General features: G+C 42.8%; 1 protein-coding gene across 1 annotated transcript in view; it reads right to left on the bottom strand.

Moving 5' to 3' along the window:
- The window catches only part of PEX14 (peroxisomal biogenesis factor 14), a 70,173-nt gene that overhangs the window by 4,890 nt on the left and 42,641 nt on the right, over positions 1-22,642 (bottom strand). The window contains exons 4-7 of the mRNA XM_033079335.1: positions 9,483-9,605; positions 3,249-3,334; positions 2,750-2,852; positions 1,394-1,491 (exon numbers count right to left, since the gene is read on the bottom strand). Coding sequence (XP_032935226.1) covers positions 1,394-1,491; positions 2,750-2,852; positions 3,249-3,334; positions 9,483-9,605 — 410 coding nt within the window. The remainder of the gene's footprint in view (positions 1-1,393; positions 1,492-2,749; positions 2,853-3,248; positions 3,335-9,482; positions 9,606-22,642) is intronic.

The following is a 22,642-nucleotide window of genomic DNA, read 5'->3' as shown; positions in this document are numbered from 1 at the left end:
TTTGAAAAGCAGATATAAAAACTTACATTACAGCTGAGAAAACACAGCTTTTATTCTTTGGTTTGTGGGGTTGCCCAAGTTTTTCTTTGTACACATGAGGTTTAGATATCATAACAATGTGTGCTACCATTTCAGTGCAGGGGGTAGAAAGGGGGGAAGGAAAACTTCTTCAAGACTCTCTAAACCACCAAGACTTATGGCCTTTTTCCTTCTTAAAGCTCAACATGTGTTCTTAATCTTAACACTTAAGACCTGAAAACAGTTTTCCAATTTCCGGACTGGCTCCAGGCCACTGTCAGGCCACAGTTCCCAAGGAAAATTGAAGCAGAGTGTTGTGACCATAAACTGGCTTTCATGGCTGCATTTACAGCTGTGCCACTGAGGGATTCCTCCTGCAGTGTGCACAGCACAGAGTCAGCTGTGGCCCACCAGTTACACACCATCAAAGGATCTGCATCAGATTCGAGAGTGCTAAGGGGAGATGGCTGCTCCTGCTGCAGGTCAAGGGCTGTAACAGTGCCTGAAGGACTTCACAGGAAAATCTCCCTGTCCAGAGAACACCACACAATTACTGAACCATCTTGGCCTTGAACAATGCCAGTTAGTGAAGACTTCATCTCCATGTGGCTGCTTCACATTCACCCTGCCTCTGTCAACAGAACCTTGGGCCAAGGAGTAAAGCACTAATTCTCATTGCCAGGAAGAAAATCAATTTTGGTTAAAAGTGGTTATATTTACACATATAACAACACAAACTAGTCAGAGTTGATGGTTCCATTGCCCAAGTCAAGAGTCAAGGGGAATGGGTCACTGTATGCCATTACTGGGGCTGTAATGGGGCCACCTGTTACAGCTGACCAAAATCAGTGAAACAAGAACCCAAAGAGTAAGAATGCTTGGCCATTACATGGATCTGAACAAGGGACTTAAATACAGTCTTTCAAGTGTATGCTTGGCTGAACAGGATGTACAGAGTACAGGAGAAATACAAACCTGTAAAATTACATATTACATACACAAAAATAATTCTCTGCACGACTGTTCTTTGCCTCTTTTGGCCAGTGGACTAACTCCACAATAATTTCATCTAACCCCAGCACAGCAGATACAGAGTTGAGAACAGGTCTGAGACCTCAGACACAAGAGCTTCATCTAAAACTACACAGTAAAGCCCTCTCTGAAATCAGCTATATTTCAGTGAGTGCCCAACTCATACCCAGTGCTCTAACCACACCACCCATGAGAAGTGTGATGCAGAGAAGCTGTTTGGGGATATGGCAGAGCTGATGGCTGGCTTGTGAACCCAACAGATGCTTTCCATGTGCCCACAAAGGAAGCCATGCATGCTCCAAAACTGATGATGCTCTAGAAGTGAAGAGTTGGAAGTTGGTACCTTAGAAGCAGCCAGTTCTTGGGTGAGCTCTTGGATTTTCTGTTGCTGCTGGACGAGCAGCTCTTGGACAGCTGTTAAGGTTGTTTGTAACTGAGTCACTGCAAGGGAAAAGCAGGAGAGTTAAACTGAGATACATCCACATACACACACACTCACCCACGCCTTTCCTGCTGTCTAGCTACAAAGATGCCTCTATTCCTACTATATTTAATTTATCTATGCCCGCCTGCTCACTTTAATCCAGATGATTTATTTGCACTATGGGTAATCTACCTGCACTGCATCTAACCTCCAGTATTTCTAGTTTATCTTTCCATTGTATAGATGTCTATAGCCCACAGTATATCCGTCTAAAACCTCTCCCTTTTAATTATATTGGTTTATGATTTGTACATCTCCCTGAACTTACACAATGTTTGTATCATTTATCTATCTCAGGGCTCCTGCAGGCAAACACTGGGGCTAGCTCCAGTCTGGGAAGAGGCTGCTCTCGGGGTTGACCTTAGGGTATCATGAGAAATGAGAGATGTTTTCCTCTCACCCTCCAATGAAAAGTGTAATTAGCATGCTCCCATTCTCAACCTACCAGCTCCTTCCACCCCAATATCTTTAATAAACTTACTGCTGAAAATCATAGGTTTTTTTAATCCCAACTGAATATACTTTGCACTTTTCCCCTTTTATCTCAATAGAGCACCCTGTATTTTGTTCCTACACCCCAGCAAACACTGAAGAACTTCTGCTGGACTCCAGCTGTAGAACTTTTTCTACTTTGACACTTTATCCAAAGCTTCCAGGGAGTAAACAAGCTGATAAAATAAATAAAATTTAAAACTGCATTGGTATGGCAGGTAACAGCCAATCCAGACCATCATTAGGGCCTTGGGTAATGAACAGATACCCCATAGAGTCAATAACACAGAAGGTGGCTAAGGTCAGAGAGGCACAGTAATTACAGACTCTCCTGACCCTTCCTCGGATTTTCAGATGGAAGGTGGGGACAAACCACCAAAAAAAAAAGCCCCTGAAAACATCAGAGAAGCAGAAATTAAAAATGAACTTTACAGCCCTCCAAAAGGCTGTCATTTTATTCCCCTTATTAATATTCTGAGGTTGGGAGCCTTTCCGTAAAAACATAATTAATTGAGGCCGTGCCGACAGTAAACAAGCAATTTCAAATTAAACCGAAATGACGGCGGCTTCATTTGCAAATGTGAACAGATTCTCAGAGCAGATAAATGAAGTCACCACATAAAGTGGAGATGGAGGGAAAGAAAAGGGTGGGGGTCTTGGCAGAATGGAGGATACAGGGAGAAAAGCTTTGAGGGGTGAATTGATGGAGTCATTAATCTTTACCTGTCTGTGTCACACTGCCACTCATCTCAGAAATGTTGGACTCAATCCTCTGAAGTTGTTTCCTGTCTTCTTTGCCTCCCATGATGAGAGGGACCAGGTATTTCTACATGGGGTACAGAAACTTTTTCAGGAATGTGCAAAGCACTATTTCTAATCTACCTGAAACATCCTCAAACCCCACCCCACAAATCTCAGCTTTTATTACAGAGTTAGTGATCATTTATCCACACATCTGGCTGAGAAAAGAAATTTTCTCTACAGCAAGTGTTAAAAGAAGTTGCAGAAGAAGAGTTTCGTGGTTACATTTGTCAAGATCCTGAAAACCAAGTTTTTGACTCTGCATTTTCATGTTCAGTGTCTACATTTCTCAAATACATCAATGGCAGTGCCAGTGAGAACAGAGATGTTCACCAGCTTGGAACCAACAAGATCATTTGGACACAAGCAGCACAACGTGTTTCTCTCAAAGTACAGTGTGGGACAGCAAGGGACATGTTACCTTGTAGAGCTGGTGGAACCCAAAGGCAATTCCTGCCATTATGATAGCCAAAGCCCCATAATCTCGCCATCTGGAGCCAGGGGGACCTAAAGGTCAGAATCAAGAAATAATCATAGTCAGAACTGCAGGTGACAACATTTTTGTACATCCATTTTATCAGAGAAAAGAGTAATGATTAACACACAGTGTGCAGGCCTTTGGCTGAGGACATTCAAACATCTGGCCAGACCTCTGGCATTGACTCTGGCCTTGTAGAGTCACAGGGAGAGAAATCACAGCAGCAATTAAAGAGGGCCCATCCTGTTTTGCCCCACTCTTTCCATGTAGAAGGCACTCTGAAGGCAGGTCACTGTCTCTGGGGCTGGTACTACTCCTTACCTGAATACCTTTTGTTCTCCACTATCAGAATTTTTGAACATGGGGACAGAGCCAGAGACCCAGAAGAGTGCAGGAGAAAGGAAAGAAGGGAGTGGTTTAGGAAAGAAGAGAAATATATCAGGACAATAAATGGGTTTATGAAAACTGTGTCAGCAATTATGGACCATTTCAACGAGGAAGGATCCAGTGTCTTTCAAGCTTAAATTACAAATAGGGACCAAAGCCCACAGAAAGAGCAGAGAGAAAATATGCAATTAAATATCTACAGAGAGAGGTAAAGAAGTAGATAAAAGCTTGAGATATTTAACACACAATTGTGCTCAGAAGCCCAGAGGCTCCACAGAGGAAAGCAGAGATCTGGTATGCCCTGCTCCTTCAGCAGAATCAGGAGATACCTGTCGTTTCCCACCAGTCTGATCCTGCCACCTCCCTCGCAGTTCCCTGAACGAACCTTGCACTGCCCCCGGTTTTCTTTGATAACAAAGAGGATGCAGAATGATCAGCCTAAAGTTCAATGGCAGGATGTGGGCAGAGCTGACGAGATGGAAGACTGGTGTGGTCTCCAAATCTGTATGTGACTACAGTGTCTCATAAATGCATTACACTCTCCAAAGTCTCAGTTTAGGAGGTTTAACTGGCTGAAATGGGTGGCCTCTGGTCTCCTTTCTGCTTTGCTCACCTATTGCCATTTTGCTTGTTGCTGAATCCTTCCAAAAGCATTTCATTCCAAAAGTTAGCCCCAATCCCAGCACTTGGGGTCTAGAGAATTTGGGTCTGACTCCCAAATACTGGCACTCAGAGATTCTTGCTACATTTTAGGACACAGCTCCTGAAATTATCCTCTGGCTACAATCTGAACAAATTAAGGCATCTCTGTCAGAACTGGTGAATACTGTCACCAGGAGTATTTTGGGTTGCTGCAGTTGCAGTTTTGGAGCTTAGGCACATGATCAAATTATCATAACTTTTTAACTTAATGAGTTAACACACGTCAGCCAAACTGCAGTAACTGGCTGTGTACATGTCAGGATTTAAAATGATCTCTCACTAATCTTGCTGTGAGCCCAGCCCTCCACCCCCCCTTCCCCTCTGTGCTGTGCCCCCACCGTCACTTCTGGAATCTGAAGTCTCTTGGTTGTCCAGTTCTCTCCCCTGAACTTCTGATTAAAAATATCCTTCTATGACAACACAATTTGTTCCAGGCTGAGCTGCTGTTGCACAGGGTTAATCATCTCAGAGGTCTGTGAGTCCTGCCCATGGCTGTCCTTGATGGGCTGTCCCAAAGTCCCTCCCAGCTGCACTGACCTCCGAGCAGGAAGGAGACACACCTGTAGGAATCCATCTGCTTTGCCCTTTCACCTCACTCATCTCTCCCTCCATTCCTATAATGCTTCAGCTAAGAACATTTTATTGCCCCCTGGTTTTCATTATTAATGAAAAGGGACCAGAATGATCTTTCCTAAAGTTCAGAGAGTCTATAAAGACAAGAAGCTGAAATGCCATTTTACTCATTTTAGAGATGTGTGAAATCTGTCTTGTGACCAAAAAAAAAAAAAAAGTGTGGGGGGGTGGAGAGAAGAAGTGAGCAAGTGAGGGACACAGAAAAGGCTCTGCACTGACCACAGCAACTTCACAATGTTACAGGGAATGTCACAGCTCTGCCTAAAATCCACATCCAGCCTTTCTTTTTCTCTGCAATTTTCTAATCTGAAGTGTGAAGAGAGGCTTAGGAGTTTCTCCATTTGAAGCTCCATGCTAACACTGACTATTTGCATATCCTCAATTTCTCCACTTGTAAAACAAATAAAATTCAGATAAAGTGAAAAAGCAGTGACAGTCTAGTTACTTTAGGCACTGCAGAAGAAACAAACCATTCTACTAAGAGACCTTCCAAAGTCAAATGGAAGGAACACAGATGTTTTCTCCAGGTATAAATCTGTGTTTTCACTAAGTATATTTAATTTCCCCAGCAGTCACTGTAAATTGCATTTCCAGAATAAACACATACTATTTTTAAGATCCCCATTCACCTAAGAATTAACTTTCCTAACAGTAACTAATTAGGCCTTGGGCATCCAACTTAAGGTCAGCTTCACTAGTATCTGCATTTAAAACTGTAGAAACTGATGCTGGAAGAGATGATTTTCCAAAGAAAAACAGTGAATCCTTGGAAAGGTGCTGTGGAAAAAAAAAAGAGTTTGGATTCTAGTTACCATTTTTAATTGTAAGAGGAAACTGTGTGTATTCTACAGACTTCCACATAATGAAGACATGAGATGGGAAAAGAAGATCCAAATGGCAAGAAAAAAGTCACTGGAGCTGATTTTTAAGCAGGTGTAAAACCTGCACAAACCCCCATAAATGGAGCCCATAAATACCACGGGGAACAACCCAGACAATGCCTGGATGATAAGCATGCAGCTTTGCACACCTTGCTCAGAAACTCCCCTGAGTTTGCTTGTAATTATACGGGTTAGAAAGGTAAAAAAAAAAAAAATAAAAAAAGCAACCAACAAAAATAACAACAAATTAATCATTTAAATATTTAAAGTCAGATTTTTGTCCTCACTGCTGGATTAGTGTATTTCATAACACCAATAGCAGACAGCCCTGGTTTTTTACTGGGGGTTCATTTTAGAGCATGTTTAAACTAGTCAGATTGAGTGATGCTTCCAGCAACTAATCGCATGTCAAATAAAAGATACTTTATGTAATAAATTACTGCTACAAGTAATTCAAATGTCATTTATCAGTTTTATTATCAGTCAGGCAAAGTCTTGTTTCTCTATATTAATCAAATTCAAGCTTTCTTTAAGCTTTTTTTTTAAGCAGTTTTGACACCTCTTGGCAAAAGTACAAACTGGAGAGAAGGAATTACTCCTCCAGAACAAGAGGAGAAGTAGTAGAGATGGCATTGACCTAAAATACTAGAAATTTAATTATTGTCTCTTGCCCAAAAGTTTTTATAGTTTCTCTTCAATCAAACCCAGAATGGGTTCAGCATACAGACCTATGGTGCTCTGAAGGATTACAAGTGTGCTTTTGTCTTGCCAACTCTTCAAGAATTAGGAAGCATGTATATAAATTACAGGTACTTCCAATAAAGCATTAGAACATTGAGTTCAATTGTACAAAAGGAAGTATTTAAGCAGTATGAACTCAAGAAATAGACCAAACTGTGGTGGCAACAGCAGGAGATCAAGGAAGCAAATTCAAAAGGGGTACCCAGAATTTATTGCTGTGACTCACAGGAGTGGGCATCTTACACTGGCATTCCTGGCAAGATCATCAGCTTGGTTATTGCTTCATTCCTGCTGAAGAAATGCTTGGGATGGTTCTGAACCATCCTGAACTGCTGTACTTGTAACCCACAGTTCTAATGTAATTTTTAAACAGGAAGAAGCAACACCTTGTGGGAAGAGGGTGCGAAGAGAAATCAGATTTTGTAAAACGCGAGACTGTTTTCAGCACAAAACCCTCCTCACTTTGTGCTTTGTGTAGAGGTGTCAGGACTACAAAAAAAAAAACTTTAAAAGAATCAAAAATATCAAACACAAAGTGGTTCACAGTCTTCAAGACCTGAACTCAATCAGATCAGATGTTGCTTCACTAGAAACTCAATTCTCTGGGGAAGCTTGCAGTCTTTTTCAATACAAGCTCCTCAACAGGAGTTGCTCCCTTTGCTAAGTCAGTGAACAGACTGAGAGCCTCTCTGTCTCCCCAGTCATTGAGATATTTTTTCAAACTTCAAATCTAGCAGCATTCCAGCTCAGTGTCACAAACACTCTGTGACATGATAAGCGTGACAGATAGACAGAAAAAGTAGTGTCTGTCTTCCCCTGTATATGGCAATCCCTGAGGAGACTGTGAAAGATGGACTGACTTAGTAAACTATCACAGGAAAAACTGTCCCAAAGCAGATTTGGAGCAATTCTGAAGTGTTCATTACAGGATTAACATCCTGAAATAACCTACAGCAAATGACACACCTTGGAAGAGCACTGAGCCACTGCACAGTCTCATCCACCAGGTCTGGAAAAATTCACATATTCCATTTGCAGCTCTGATACCATGGAAAGCACTTAACAGGAAGACAACAAAGATGGATCCATCATTAACACCCACCAGGACTACACCAGTCAAGAACTAGAATAGGAACAGATGAGAACTAAACAAAACAAGTATTTTGGTCCAACAAGTACCATGTATGTCCAGCTATTTCTCCTTTTTATGCATCCATTTAGAGGTTAAGCCTGAACAGAAGGCCTACAACAAATGGTTAGACTGGGAAGGTACAATATCTAATGAAGTCACTGTCACCCCTTCTCCAGTTTTGGGGGCTCCTGAAAAGGACTGCCTCACAGGGAAAAGCTTTGGAAAATTATTTAAAAATTAAAAATTTATTAAAATTATTTTAAAAGCACCAAGTAGATCACAAAGCCACAGCACAAGTTTACAGCTAGAACCCCTGTGAAGGCTTTTATTTGGTGGTATTTTTAGTCACCTTTGATTTCCAAGCATTACAGAATCATACTTTCAAAATTCTCTTTCAAGCTCCTAGTGGGAATATTCTGATGTTGAAATTTTAGCTAAGATTTTTACCTAGCAAGAAGAAAATGGGAGCTGCTGCTTTGAGGAAACCCAAAATAGCGAAAGGAAAACAAGCAAAGAGTGATAAAGCTGCCAGGGTTAACAGTGGTGAGGTGTTTCCCAAGCTTCTTCCCTGCCCTATTCACACTGGTGGAACACTGAAATAAGGGAAGATTAACTCTTCCAGTACTGGGCTGTGGTAAGAGTTATCTGCACGAGCAATGGACAGCACCAAGAGGGATCTGGCCCTGCTTCTGCAGCCAGGCAGCAGATTTCATTTTCCTGGCATTTTCTGTGGACTGCAGCAGACAGGAATTAGCCCAGGAGGAAGAATTCAGCCCTAGACTTCACCAGCACACACAATACAACAACCAGAATTATTCAAATTCTGAGCCCAACACTGTCACAAAAGTTTTTATCTCAAACTGTGCCAAACCAGAGCAGCTAAAACTCAAAAAGCAAGTCTAGTATTATCTCCAGCAATAGCAAACCTGTGCCATAAACTAATAAACACAGCTCTAAGTGGAGTGTTACATCAGTCAATATCTGCCATAGAGCTGTTTAAGAGCTGCAACAAAATCCTATTCTTTATACTTGGCAGGTAAGTGAAGCGATTTTCAAACTACCAGACACACATGTGAGCTGAACAGCTTCTTTTGATGGATTTTTAATGGTGTGCACTTTGGTTTTTATTGTTTGGAGCTTAGATACTTTTTTGCGAGGTTTGTTTTAAAATGCAAATATATATGTAAATTTTGAGTCTACACAGATTATGTTGGAACTCTAAAATTTCTTTGAGAGGGTATTTTGTACACAAAAATCATACAGTCATATCCACATAGTCTACACAGAATTTTTGCTGTCACACCTCAGATTATTTAAGATCAAAGAGAAAAGTTTTCCAAGTTTTAGAAGGGAAGACTGAATCCCATGTTGACAAAAGTGCTTTTCTGACGTCCTTACAGTGTGTCAGAATTTAATTTGCATTGACTATCCACCTTCAGGTCAAGAGGTGTCACAGGCTGGTATGGGTGACATTTGTTTGCAGACAGTGATCATTTCCACCTCATTTTCCTTGTGTAACATGATCTTGTCACAGGCATCAACAACCACCAAGTGCATTCAAAGTAACACTTGGTGTCCCATTCTGACAAAAAGTATGTCACCAGGTGAACTGAAATGCAGAATGCAGCACAGGAGTGTGTGAAGGCACTGCAGAAGTGCCAGCAGAAAGCAATGGCAGCAGGTATTTCCAGTGGCACTTACTGTACACCACGGGGTGAGGAGGCTGAGCTGGCACTGGCGCTGTGGCAGGACCTGGGGACTGTGGCTCCTCCGTGCTCGTGCCCGACTGCTGGAAAGCCAGGTCGATTTCCTCATCTGTCAGGCCTGGGGGAGCAGAGGAAATGAAATCAGTTTAGCACCTTTACCCACTTTATGCACACATAATTAAATTCTCAAGCCAGGCAGAACCCTTTCAAGCTGCAAAGAATTTTGGCACTGACTTGAGCAGTAATGCCTCCCCAATTTTGGATTCACTGGAATGTCTCCCTCTCTCTTTCTCTGTTGCAATTTAACCTTAAGCGACAGAATATTAGCCTCAACGCGGCTTCCAAATGTGGCTCATTCAATTTCCTTAATTTATCCTTGAGTTTATTGCTGCTTTTGAAGTAGCTTTCTATTGCAATTCTCCATTCTTCCCCCGAAAAAAAGATACCATCAACTGCAAATGTGGCTCATTTTAATCTGTAATGGTGTAAAAAAAAAAAAGAGGGGAAAAAACTAACAATAATGCATGAAAACAGACAGGGAAACAAAAAACTAATTATTGGGTTAGACGACTAATTAGTCTAGATCGTTTCCGAAGACGGGAATAATTTGCTTTATTTTATGACAAATGCAGAAATAAAAAAGAGAAAAAAATCAGGACTGACTGTGATTAGTATGAATGGGACACAGAATGTAAGGAGGAAATAAAACTATAACAAAACAGATCAAAACAAGGCCAAGCCCAACTTTCAGCTGAGCATTGCCCCGGCCCATTGGTGCACGATGAGATTGCCCCGGGGCAGCCTGGTTTCCATTTCACACAGAGCTGCAGTAACACTGCACACATGGCACATGTTGCTGCAGTGACTCCTGCCATCAGGAAACGCCAGGATGACCATCTCTAATTGGCCACAACATATGGAAAGAATTTGGCCAACAAGAAGGAAAAGAAAAGCAGCTAAAGGATTCACGATGACCAGCATCTCTGAAGTAGGAAGCACAGCTGGATTATTATTTCCAACAGGAGAAAACATCCTCTAGAAAAAGAATTTAGTACTCAGATGGCAACCATGAAATGGGAGCTGTGTATCATTTGTTGTGTTACTCTCCTGCACAGAAGCACATAAAAACTCGACGTCCCTGCTATGAGAGCACGCGAAGGGACTCGGGACCTTTCACCACCCAGGGTGTGCACAAACACTCACAGGCAGGAAGGGAGAATATGGATTTGAGGAAAGAGAATTAGAAGATAAAAGGCAGACCACTTGGTTCTCACATGATTCCTGTAGGGACTGAGCACAGTGAGGAAAATGGTTTGAGCAGGACAGCATGGGGAAAAAAAAGGGGGAAATCTTTCTCTCCATCACCCCCACTCGAGATCCATAAAGCTGAAATGCTTTCAGATGAAATTCCTGAACCTAATACTTTAAAAAACCCTATCTTTCTAATATTACATAGAGATGCAATATAGAAAATGGTCGGGCCATTGGGCATATTAGCAAAGTTGCAAGAAATTTTTTCAGGATCTTTAACTTCACTGCATACTGGGGGGTCTAGACAGAATAATCTGTAGCACAAACAATATTGCCAGAAATAAATACACAAGTCTGTCTCAGAACTGTTATTTAATATCATAAGCACTAACACAGTGCTTGTGGTATTCAGAAGGCTTTGTAACTATTAACAGATCTTCTCTCTATTCCTGTGAGCATGTGAGAAACTGAGTTCCTGTGAGACACAATTCATCTACTCCACTGAGCATTTCAGAGAAATTCAGTGACTTCTCTAACAACAAAATACTGTCAGTGTAAGAACAGTATCAGAAACGGAAAGTTCCTGATCTTTGGTCCTGCAATCTGACAGAATCACAGTGACTTGTATTTGATGCATGGCTCAAATAGTAAGGAACCAAAACCACACAAAACAATATGGAACAAGACTTGCAGTGAGAGTCATAAAAGGCAGATAAACACAACTCAGCGTATTGCTCTACTCACAAAAGCATTTTTACAGTGTTTAATACATGTTAAAAGCAAAGTCCAATCAGAAAGGAACTGTTTTAACCAGCTACTAATTATCCAATGTAGAACCCATAAACAGATGCCAACACTGCAGATCACCAGCAACTACTGGATTTCATAAAGATGGAGACAACATTAGTTGCTTGCTGCAAATGTGGCATTTTGTTCTATTTCCATGCAAATCTGGTAATATTTAACACTTAGAAACATCAGAAGTAATGGAGAATCTTCACTTCATTCTGCAAATATCATACATTCATGCTGGTCATTTCTCACACACAGTAACAAAAATGGACAAGATATTCTAAAGCTCTCTTCAGCAGTTATAGCCAGCTCATCACATCTCCCTTTGGAATTTTTTTTTTTTTAATTCACCACCTATGTATGCACACAGTATGAATTTTCCATGCCCAAATTATTCAACTTGGATATATTCATTACATACAAAAGTGTGAATTTCTAAACCAGATCTAAGTGTCATCTGTTCCAATATCTCATCTTGCTTTATTTTATCACACTCTTATCACTGCACTACATGAAAAAGTATCCATGTTCATTCATTGTTCTAATCTAGCAGGAAATTGGCAACCCAAAAATAATACCACTGCCCTTGGATGCAAAAGCAGTGTCACAAAAACTGGGGCTTTGTGTCTAGTGTAGCTCTCAAACAGGTATCTCAAGAAAATCACCTCAGCTGAACAGTGGAATTGCTCTAAACCCACTTTCCAACACTTTGGAAAACAAACATTTTCATTGCTCTGCGGCTGCAGTGAGATCAAGTCCATGCAGAATGCAAAAGGTTAAAAGGAACAATAAAGGAAACTGCCAATTGTAAGTGAATTATATTTGGCTTTGAAAGCTGAGCCACGGCTATATTATAAAAGGCATCTCTTTGCGTTGTTTACCATCACCCTGACTAATGCAGACCTTTTTTTTGTTTTAAATAATCTCATGCAAATTAGACACACACTTCCTTCCAGTTGATTGCTATCTGCAAGGAATAATCTAACCGCAGAGGGTACTGAGCAAGGACTGAGCAGGGAGAGGGATGCACGGGAAGTGTCTTCAGAGCCCCACAGAATGCAAACCTGCTCCCTTCCCCCAGCCATCCATCTCATTCCTCCTCAGCACCACAGCCATGGCAAAGAATTACTCATAATTTTCACAAAGCTTTAAAAATTCCTTTTCAGGCTTCAGGGTGTTGATTTGAATAATCCAGCACCCATGATTGTTCTGCACTCAAAGGCTCTTGCTGACCCTCTTTTTCGATTGTCACTGCTGCCACTCAGCCTCTGTGAATTGTAGTCAAACACAGAAACAGAGCAAGCCAGAAAATGAAATGGGTTGTCACAAGCATCTCTTGGTGCCTGCACCTTGGGTGTTGTATAAAGAGCTCTCTTGTACAAGAACTTTTAAGACTTGACTGTCTGTTTATACCCTTTTATAATGTCTCTTACTATGTAAGGACCTCATGTACATCAAAACACTGCTCCTCTTATGACCACTCTGAAGTAGAGGAGTACTCACAGTACCATTACCCATATTTCACAGGTGAGGAAGAGGTGAGACACACACACATGAGAAGTGCTCCAAGGTCAGAACTGAACCTTTGGCAGACAGAAAATAAAACTCAGGAGATGTGAGTTTTACCTATTTTCTGCAAAACACAGTAGCAATAATTGCAATGTAAAACCCTTCCATAAATTCAACTAATGGAGCCACTGGTTTTTCTTCTCCTGACACAGGCTCTGACATATTAGTGACAACCCTTTTCCTGTCCTATGCACTGAAAATGTATTTTTCTTCATTATATTCCTCCTTACATTGCTCAGTCCAGTGAGTCACACAAGATTTTCACAACCTGAAGGCGACATCAGTTTTGGGGAGACATTTCTGTTTAGGTGAAATTCAGAAGTCTGCCATAATAAGGAAAGGTGGTGGAAAGAATTTGGTTCCTTTGTGGGTTTCCAAAGCCAGCTTTATTACCACTCTAGACCACCCTGAAGGAGCCCCCAGCCGCTCCTGGGCAGGGACAAAAGGCAGGAGAGGGTGTGGGGCAGGGCTGGCAGCTGTGGGCTTTATCCCAACACTTTCTATTGAGGGGAAAACAAAGTGGGGCAGGACAACTTGTTTAGCTGCAGGAACCTACACGAGCACCTGAAGCCAGTGCTGGCATCACTTGACTGGAAGGAAGATGCGCACCCTGAAATGACATTACTCTGCCGTTCCTGGAAGCCACTGAGTCAACTCTGCTCAGAAAGAACATGGCCACGTTTTAAAAGAATCATCATAAAATCCTTCTGGGATCTGATCCAGACTAACGATTCCACCTGTTCAGCCTGCTACACGCAGTGCTGGGTGACTGTTATCGAACCTGTCTGCTACGTCCTCTCTGCGCTCAGCTGAATGATTTCAAAAGGTCAAAAAGGCAAAGTCTCCTGACCCATTTTTTTTTTCACACATGGTCATTCATGAGGTTGAGCCCAACCCAACATCACTCTGATTTTTTCCCTTGATTTACACTGAGACACCGCATTTGAATGTAAACATCCTGCTACTGCACTTCCAGCTCAAACTCTGGTAGAGGAACCCACACATCAAAGGGACACGGACTGGTCTCAACTGTCAGGCTGAAAAATGCAGAAATAAAAGTAATTTGAAAAGTTGCTGAAAGGGCTTTGGATTCTTACAGCTCTATTCATCTAGGAGACTGTTAATTATGCAAGTGCAATCTCTCAGAAACATGATACACTTTAACCCATCAGGGTGACTAAGCAGCAATCAGAACTGATAAGGGTGCTCTAACCTCAGCTGCACAGCACTCAAATAAAGAAGGAAAAATCAGACTGAGAGAGCAGTGCTAGGAATTACACACTGAGTCAGCCAGGAATGAAAAGGTTAAAATAAAAAGTATTTTGGCATAACAAGTATAAATAAATAAATAAATAAATAAATAAATAAATACAGCAGCAGTTTTTCTTCCTACCTAAGCTTTTTGGAGTCTATAATAAAATGAAGTGTAATGGAGGAGAGGAGGGCAATGTCAGAGGGTGAGGGTTTGGGAGAGAGGTTGTTAAGTATCTCCCTCTCCTCAGCTGTGTTTACTCCATTTACAGGATCCCGGGTGATTGATAGACAGACAAAAGAAAAGCAAGCAGATAGTAACCCCCCTCTGGGAGCAGCAGCAAAGGGGATAACTCCTGACATCATCCAGAGCCCCAAACTCTCCTTAGCCACTTGTAATTAAAAAGACAGAGCAAGATATGCAAACCAGAGAAAAAGTAAAAGAGGATTTTTTTCATTATTTATTATTAACATTTTGTTGGAACAGTAGAGTGCAATAAGGACTCTCAGAGCCGTTAAAAGTCGTCGGGTGACCTGCAGACCCCTATTTCCCAGAGCCTTGTATAAAATTGAATTTTTTAAACATAAATTACACGTAATGACGACACTGTAAAAACTAACAGTAATGGAAAGCTGTGCTGTATTTCATTAGCCTGTATTATTCCGTGCCACCTGATCCAGCCGGGCCTTGTTTATGAGTTAGTGTGTTAGCAGATGCCGATGGAAGCATTTGCTTCGACCTTGCTCTTCTCATTGGGGCATGAAATTACGACGGCAGCACCTTGATATTACAGCCATAAATACAGTAAACTGCAAATTTAAGCCAACGGCTCCTATTGTCTCTGAACATAAAGCTGATCGGTATTTATTTAAAAGGAGAACAAAAAAAAATATTATATATCACCTTGTTTATGGGTCCAGTGTCCCCCCTTCCCCTAATCTGCCTTATTCACTTGGTTAAATACTAAACAAACAAACTAAATCCTCTCTATTTTCTACTGATTAAATATTCTTATAAAATGAGTATTGTCTTCAGAAAACTGGATCAAAGTTTTTTCACTCTGAATAAGGAAGGGCAAGTGACTTGCTTAGCATGACTTGGAATGGAAGAAACAGAACAAGTACTACAACTTTTCTTCTCAGTTTTATATATATGAGAAGTTCAAAATGGAAAATGAAAAAAGTGCTTCTGGTCACTCACTCACATTTGTGTGTAACATGTATACATATGAATAAGAAATATGTTTTCTTCCAGTTTTCTATTTAAAAATATCTCCCATGTTAATACTATTTCAAAACAAGGAGAAAAAAGACAGAAAAGAAATTGCAGTGAGGTTAATTGGAGGGGGGAAAAACCATGGGATTCCTTCTCTGAGGCAGCAAACAGCAGGGAGAATGCCTCACTCTCCTATGGGCATTTTGGATAAATACCCAGTAAAATTTATCAGAGGGGAAAAAATCAAACACAAAGGCAAAAGGACATTGTAATATCACAATGCATACCACAGCATAAATCACAGCATTATAAGTCAGTCCAAAATGCATTTCACTGGTAGTTTCAAGGCAGGGAAAATACAGTTTCACTTGCAGCAAGAGAGGTCAGGTCTTCCTCTTCTAATGTAAGGTAAGCTCCTTGCTTACATGAAGTGTGTTATCTCTGTTCCATGAAAGAGAGAAAGAGAGAAAGAGAGAGAGAAAGAGAGAAAGAGAGAAAGAGGAGAAAGAAGAGAAAGAGAGAGAAGAGAAAGAAAGAAGAAAGAAAGAAAGAAAGAAAGAAAGAAAGAAAGAAAGAAAGAAAGAAAGAAAGAAAGAAAGAAAGAAGAAAGAAAGAAAGAAAGAAAGAAAGAAAGAAGAAAGAAAGAAAGAAAGAAAGAAAGAAAGAAAGAAAGAAAGAGACACCTTTAGGGAAAGCTCCCAATTGAGGGTCAAGGCAGTCAGAGGAGAATTCAAGGAGCAGGATGAAAACAGGACTCACGCTCAGGATTCTGCAATGCCACAGTCCCAGCAGATGGAGTGCTACCACAGCCTCAAACGATTTGGACACCTCTTTTTTGAATTAATCTACAACAAATCTTCAGGCAGCACACAGCATAATTCAACAGCCATAATTTTTGCTCCACAAATAATTCAAAATAGAGAAAAAAAGGAGATAGTAACATGACTCTAAATTAGGCAACCCGAATTACAGAGCCAGAAGTTTTGTTACAAAGCTCATTTACATGCCTACACAAGTATATGCAAAAACACTGACTAAATTCAAACTTGGTACCTTCTTCTGAAGACCTGTCTATTACAGAATCATTTTCAGAACACCATGGTCAGCAAAAAGACAGAAGAAACAAGTCTGTCAGTAACATAAATAAAAATCTCTCCTAAAAATGGAAGGAGATTTTATTTTCTCATCATCTGTCATGGCGATATTTTAATTTTTAGGTCTCCAGCCTCCAGCTTTTCCCTCCTATTATCAGAGGAGCATCAGCACAGGAGCTGATGGGAAGCCTCCCTGGAGTGGACACTGGCAGAGCTTGTGCACTGTGCTGTGTGGCTGGAGACACAACGTGTGTCACCAACAGTGCTGCCACACAGAACACAGGACATGCAGCCAGGTCATGGTGTGAGACATAAGAACAAAAACCTATTTGAAATTATTTCAAATTAATATCTAGTTGGAATTTGAAGCTTTGAAGACTATGCCAGGATACCAGTTCTAAGGTAGTTTATCAGGAATAGTACATAACCAGGGCTCTGACATTTGTTTAAAAGGAGTCCTTAGAGAGCAAAAAATCCAGCTAATGGAAGAGACACTACTCCAGTAACCATAGTGCTGTCATGAATCATTACCACAACTGACAACTCCCTAGAAATAAGACCAGGCATTCAGAGAAAACAAGTATTAGGTACACTAAACGGGTACATTTCCAAGCACATCCAACCTGTGACCTGTAAATTCCTGCTGCTATTCCTGCACAGAAGCAAGTCTCACAGTGATGGTTCCTGATCCTCATTATTTGTATCACAATGCTCCTCAGAGATCCCAAAAGGCATTCACTGGGCAGGTACGGTGCCAGCTACTGTGCAGACCATCGAAGGCAGTCAGACCCAAAGCATCCAACAGTCAGGGTGAAGCAAAGACAGGCTGCAAAGAAAAACCCTGCCCAGAGTACACATCAGCCTATGCATTTTCTTATTGAATTGGGAACTACACCATGAAACAGTCTGTGAGGATGAAAGAATATTAATTTCTTCTACAGCTCATTTCCAAAAGCAGGACAGTTTGGTGCTTGGCCCTGAAGAAACACATGCACTACCAGAGCTTATAAAGCTTACCACATATTTTAACAGCAGCAGTGACAGAAAACATTTGTGCTTCAGATCCATTTATTTTGTGTGAACAAAATATATTTTGTTAAGCAGCTTCTTGAGCAATAGTAACAAAACGATTAGCCTTTGGCTACTCTTTGATCTGTGATATTATCTTTAGGAGCTACTAAAGAGAAAGCCAGAGGTGGTCTTAAATTCAAGTAAGGTAGAACACTGGCAATACAGGAGGTTTGGTTTTGATTTACCTTTGGAACACCAGTTTTAAATTGTATTTCCAACAACTTGAACCAGCATGTCACAGGAATTCCAGCGCTGATCCAGAAGGAGCTGGCCAGGGGGGATTTGCAGTCAACAGACATTTGTAACTCCAACTTGTTAGAGCAGTGAAGAATCCCCAGGCCCTTCTGTGGCGTGGGGCTGAACACAGACTGTATTAGGTCTGACCTCAGACCTCCTTACAGGGAACTCTGGATCACTCCCTGCTGATCTGGGATTACTGGACTGGGCTGGCTTGCAGTTCTAGAACCTGTCACTCTTTCTGCCCAACTCAGCATTCAAAAGAAAGGAATCATGTAAAAGAACAACAATTTCAAGCCATTATATGAAATCCTTTAGCCAGAATATTTGAAGGATGAATTATTTATATATATAAGAACAGGGAAATCTGATGCACCACTCCCCCTTCCTTGCATTACTCTGGAACTACTGATTGTCCCAAACACACAAACAAGAGCACCTGGCTATTTCCTACCTTAAACAAAACCAGGCACAGAGCAGCCTCTGCAGACTAAGATGAACTGCAATGTGAAGAGCAACTTGCCTCAATGCTATTTATTTCCTCTTTTACTTTAAACTTTAGAGAGGAACAAAACAAACCCATTTGTACAGACTTATCACAGGACAAATCATATAAAGTGTCCACAAATGAAGTTTGAGTGTTTGAAGAGCACACAATGAAGCCCTGAGCACACAGTGGGACACACTGGACACTCCCTCTGCCAGGAAGTCGCTATAGGAGCATGGAGAACTCATGGAGCTACAGCTGCACGTTTGGGGAAAATGTAAAAATACTTGGAAGTGTGTAGGAAAAACATATGGAAATGTAAAGAGACCAACACTGGGTGAGGAGCATGAACACATGCCTTTTTCTGACAGGTGTTTTCTCACAACCTTGTAGAGCATCTTGGCTCCTCTAACCCGATTTCTGTAAAGTGGAATCAGTGTTAGACACCTGTGAGTCAGGTAACACCACACTAAGAAGGTAAGCTGAATTAAGAAAATTGCATCTAAATGCTACATATTTGATTATTATGGTACAAATGTTTCGGGTAAATCTGGTTTGCACTTCCCCCAGAAAGACAGAGATGCTACTACACTATTATAGAAAGCCATGTCAGCAAGAATTCATTACAGATTATAAATCACCCTTGTTCCTCGGTATTCTGTTTTTGAGAAATTTTTTACATGCCATTAAAATATTTGCTGAATGTTAGTAGAAAGGTAGCCACCTGTAAAATTAAAGGCTGATGCGGCCAGTAACAGTGTTGAAATACCTTCTGTTTAAAAGACAAACCTACTTTGTAATTTTTAACACAAGTATATAAATATTTCTCCACCCACCCTACACAATTTTGTTGGTTACGTCACAGCCATTTAGACAACAACCATCTATGTCATCACACAGGATGTTAATCTTGGGTGGGGAAGAAAGAAACAATAGTAAATTAACTTTTAAGAAACCAAGATTAGACATTTAAGCAGGGTCCTTCATGATGAAAGAACAACAAAGACAAAAAAACATTAGGGGACAAGTCAACAAAATAGAAGAAGTCTCAAAAGATCATTTTTCATCTTTTGGTTTGTTTATTGCTTTTTTTCTCCCCTTGTGGCTTCCACAGAGCCTCTTCAGGGCTCTGGAGAAAATTAAAGAGCCTGGATTAAACGCCCAAAGGACGACTAATGCTAACAATACTAAAAATAATGAGGTTAAGTGGTGTAAAAACTATGGTGACCACACACGGAGAACTGGAGTGGTAAGGTAGAAAAGGAGTTTCATCATTGCTCCCTCGGGACATGCACAGAACATAGTAACTGCTTCTAGTTCTCTGGGGTTCCGATTACCATGCCAAACACACCTCCAGAGTTTCCTTATTAGTATAATAAAAAGCCTCTACACATTTGTGTTCTATTCCCAGCCTTGCTATTGACCTTGTGTAGGCCATTTAACCTCCATCTGCCTCAGTTTCTATCTCTGTGAAAGAGAAATAACATTACACAGTATCTTTTCTAAAACACTTCAGACTGCCACAATCATCATGTGCAAAGACTGACAGGTTTGAGAATCTACACATGCCTTATATGCACTTGAGTTAGGTAAGGCATTTGCAACAAGTAATTTATTCAAATAACATATTCATACCTTTTTTTTTGGTAGATCATCTATGGAAATAGTTTCAGATTTCTAACTCTCATCTAGGAATCAAATTCATTAATTGTTTTGCTTGGGTGCTAAAATACATGGAATTTCTCTGGTCTCCTTTTAGCCAAGTGCTGCCCTCAAAATCCAGTCACTGGGGTTGAATATTCAATAAGGAAATACAGAAATATCTATATTTTTAACACCATCTGTTGTCTTATAAAGCCTAAAAAAAATTCCAGCCCAGGAGTTAAAATGGGAGTGGCTATACAGGATTCACACAGAAACTGGAGCGAACATTAAAAAACACTTAAGGCCATGTTCGTGCAATATAACACAAGTCAGATCAGAAGGGGAGGCAGCCAAAGCAGTTCAAAGTATGGGGATAGCTCTTGGAGTTCCTGGGCAAGGAAATATTCCCTCAACAGGGGAATCACAGTACAAATAAAAAGGGAGTGAATAAAAATGGGAAGGGGCTCCCTTCTGAGCAGTACATGAGCCTGTGTCTCCTCTCCAGGTGACAGGTGACAGTACAGCCGTGCCCAAAGGGCTGCTCGACTCGAGATCAGTGCTGCAGGGCCAGGGCTGCCCTTGGCACATCCCTGCCCTTAGAGCCCCTGGCTCTGCACCACAGTCCCAGGGCACAGGAATCCTGCCAGGCACGGGGATCCTGCCAGGCATGGGGATCCTGCCGGGCACGGGGATCCTGCAGGGCACAGGGATCCTGCCAGGCACGGGGATCCTGCCGGGCACGGGGATCCTGCCGGGCACAGGGATCCTCCAGGCACAGGGATCCTGCCGGGCACAGGGATCCTGCCGGGCACAGGGATCCTCCCAGGCACAGGGATCCTGCCAGGCACAGGGATCCTGCCAGGCACGGGGATCCTGCCAGGCACAGGGATCCTGCTGGTCACAGGGATCCTGCCGGGCACGGGGATCCTGCTGGGCACAGGGATCCTGCCAGGCACAGGGATCCTGCTGGGCACAGGGATCCTGCCGGGCACGGGGATCCTGCCAGGCACGGGGATCCTGCTGGGCACAGGGATCCTGCCGGGCACAGGGATCCTGCCGGGCACAGGGATCCTGCTGGGCACAGGGATCCTGCTGGGCACAGGGATCCTGCCCAGCACGGGGATCCTGCCAGGCACAGGGATCCTGCCGGGCACAGAGATCCTGCCGGGCACAGGGATCCTGCCGGGCACAGGGATCCTGCCAGGCATGGGGATCCTGCTGGGCACAGAGATCCTGCCGGGCACAGGGATCCTGCCGGGCACAGGGATCCTGCCGGGCACAGGGATCCTGCCAGGCATGGGGATCCTGCTGGGCACAGGGATCCTGCTGGGCACAGGGATCCTGCCAGGCACAGGGATCCTGCTGGGCACAGGGATCCTGCTGGGCACAGGGATCCTGCTGGGCACAGGGATCCTGCCAGGCACGGGGATCCTGCCGGGCACAGGGATCCTGCTGGGCACAGGGATCCTGCTGGGCACAGGGATCCTGCCAGGCACAGGGATCCTGCCGGGCACAGGGATCCTGCTGGGCACAGGGATCCTGCCAGGCACGGGGATCCTGCCGGGCACAGGGATCCTGCTGGGCACAGGGATCCTGCCAGGCACGGGGATCCTGCCGGGCACAGGGATCCTGCCTGGCACAGGGATCCTGCCAGGCATAGGGATCCTGCCAGGCACAGGGATCCTGCCCGGCACAGGGATCCTGCCTGGCACAGGGATCCTGCCGGGCACAGGGATCCTGCCAGGCACAGGGATCCTGCTGGGCACAGGGATCCTGCTGGGCACAGGGATCCTGCCAGGCACAGGGATCCTGCTGGGCACAGGGATCCTGCCAGGCACGAGGATCCTGCCAGGCACAGGGATCCTGCCAGGCATGGGGATCCTGCCTGGCACAGCCCCAGTGCAGGGCAGTGATGGCTGATGTGCTGTTTGAGGGCAGATCCCCGAGCTGGAGCAGCTCCATCCTTGGTCCCCAGGGATCCACAGCCCCAGTGCCCTGAGGACCAAGTGCAAGGACCACACACAACAGCTTACCCCTTCCAGTCACCACAGGATGAAGCTCACAAAACTGACACCGATTCTTTTCTTCCTCTATTTCCTCCCTGGTTTTCTTTTACTGCTCCTCTGTCTGTCTCAGGTGGCCTGGTGTGAAAAAAGCTCTCCTTTTATGATGAAATCTGTGGGACCAGGTGAGGCCCTGACTGCAGAGCACCCAGCAAATGGGCAAGAGCAGCTTGTGTTCCTATTAACAGTGCATACCCTGCTCAACACCACTCTCAGCCCTCCCAGCTTTGCAGACACACACACAAGCACTTGCTTTACCCGACACTAAACTCACACCTCGCAAACAAATTATTTAACTGCTCTATCCCCCAAGGAAGACAGCGATCATTTCAAATGCAGCTCCCTGCTCGTCTCTCACATACACGCAACGGCCTGATAGGTTAAATGCTGCCATTTAATTACAGTAATGGAACCTGCTATTTTTTGGTTCCCTTGAATCCTCTCTCGCTCTCTTTTTTAAACACATACAGAGTCATCTTT

Source organism: Catharus ustulatus, chromosome 24 (genome assembly GCF_009819885.2).
Source record: "Catharus ustulatus isolate bCatUst1 chromosome 24, bCatUst1.pri.v2, whole genome shotgun sequence".
NCBI classification, from domain to species: Eukaryota; Metazoa; Chordata; class Aves; order Passeriformes; family Turdidae; genus Catharus; species Catharus ustulatus.
This window is presented reverse-complemented; position numbering and strand designations above follow the sequence as displayed.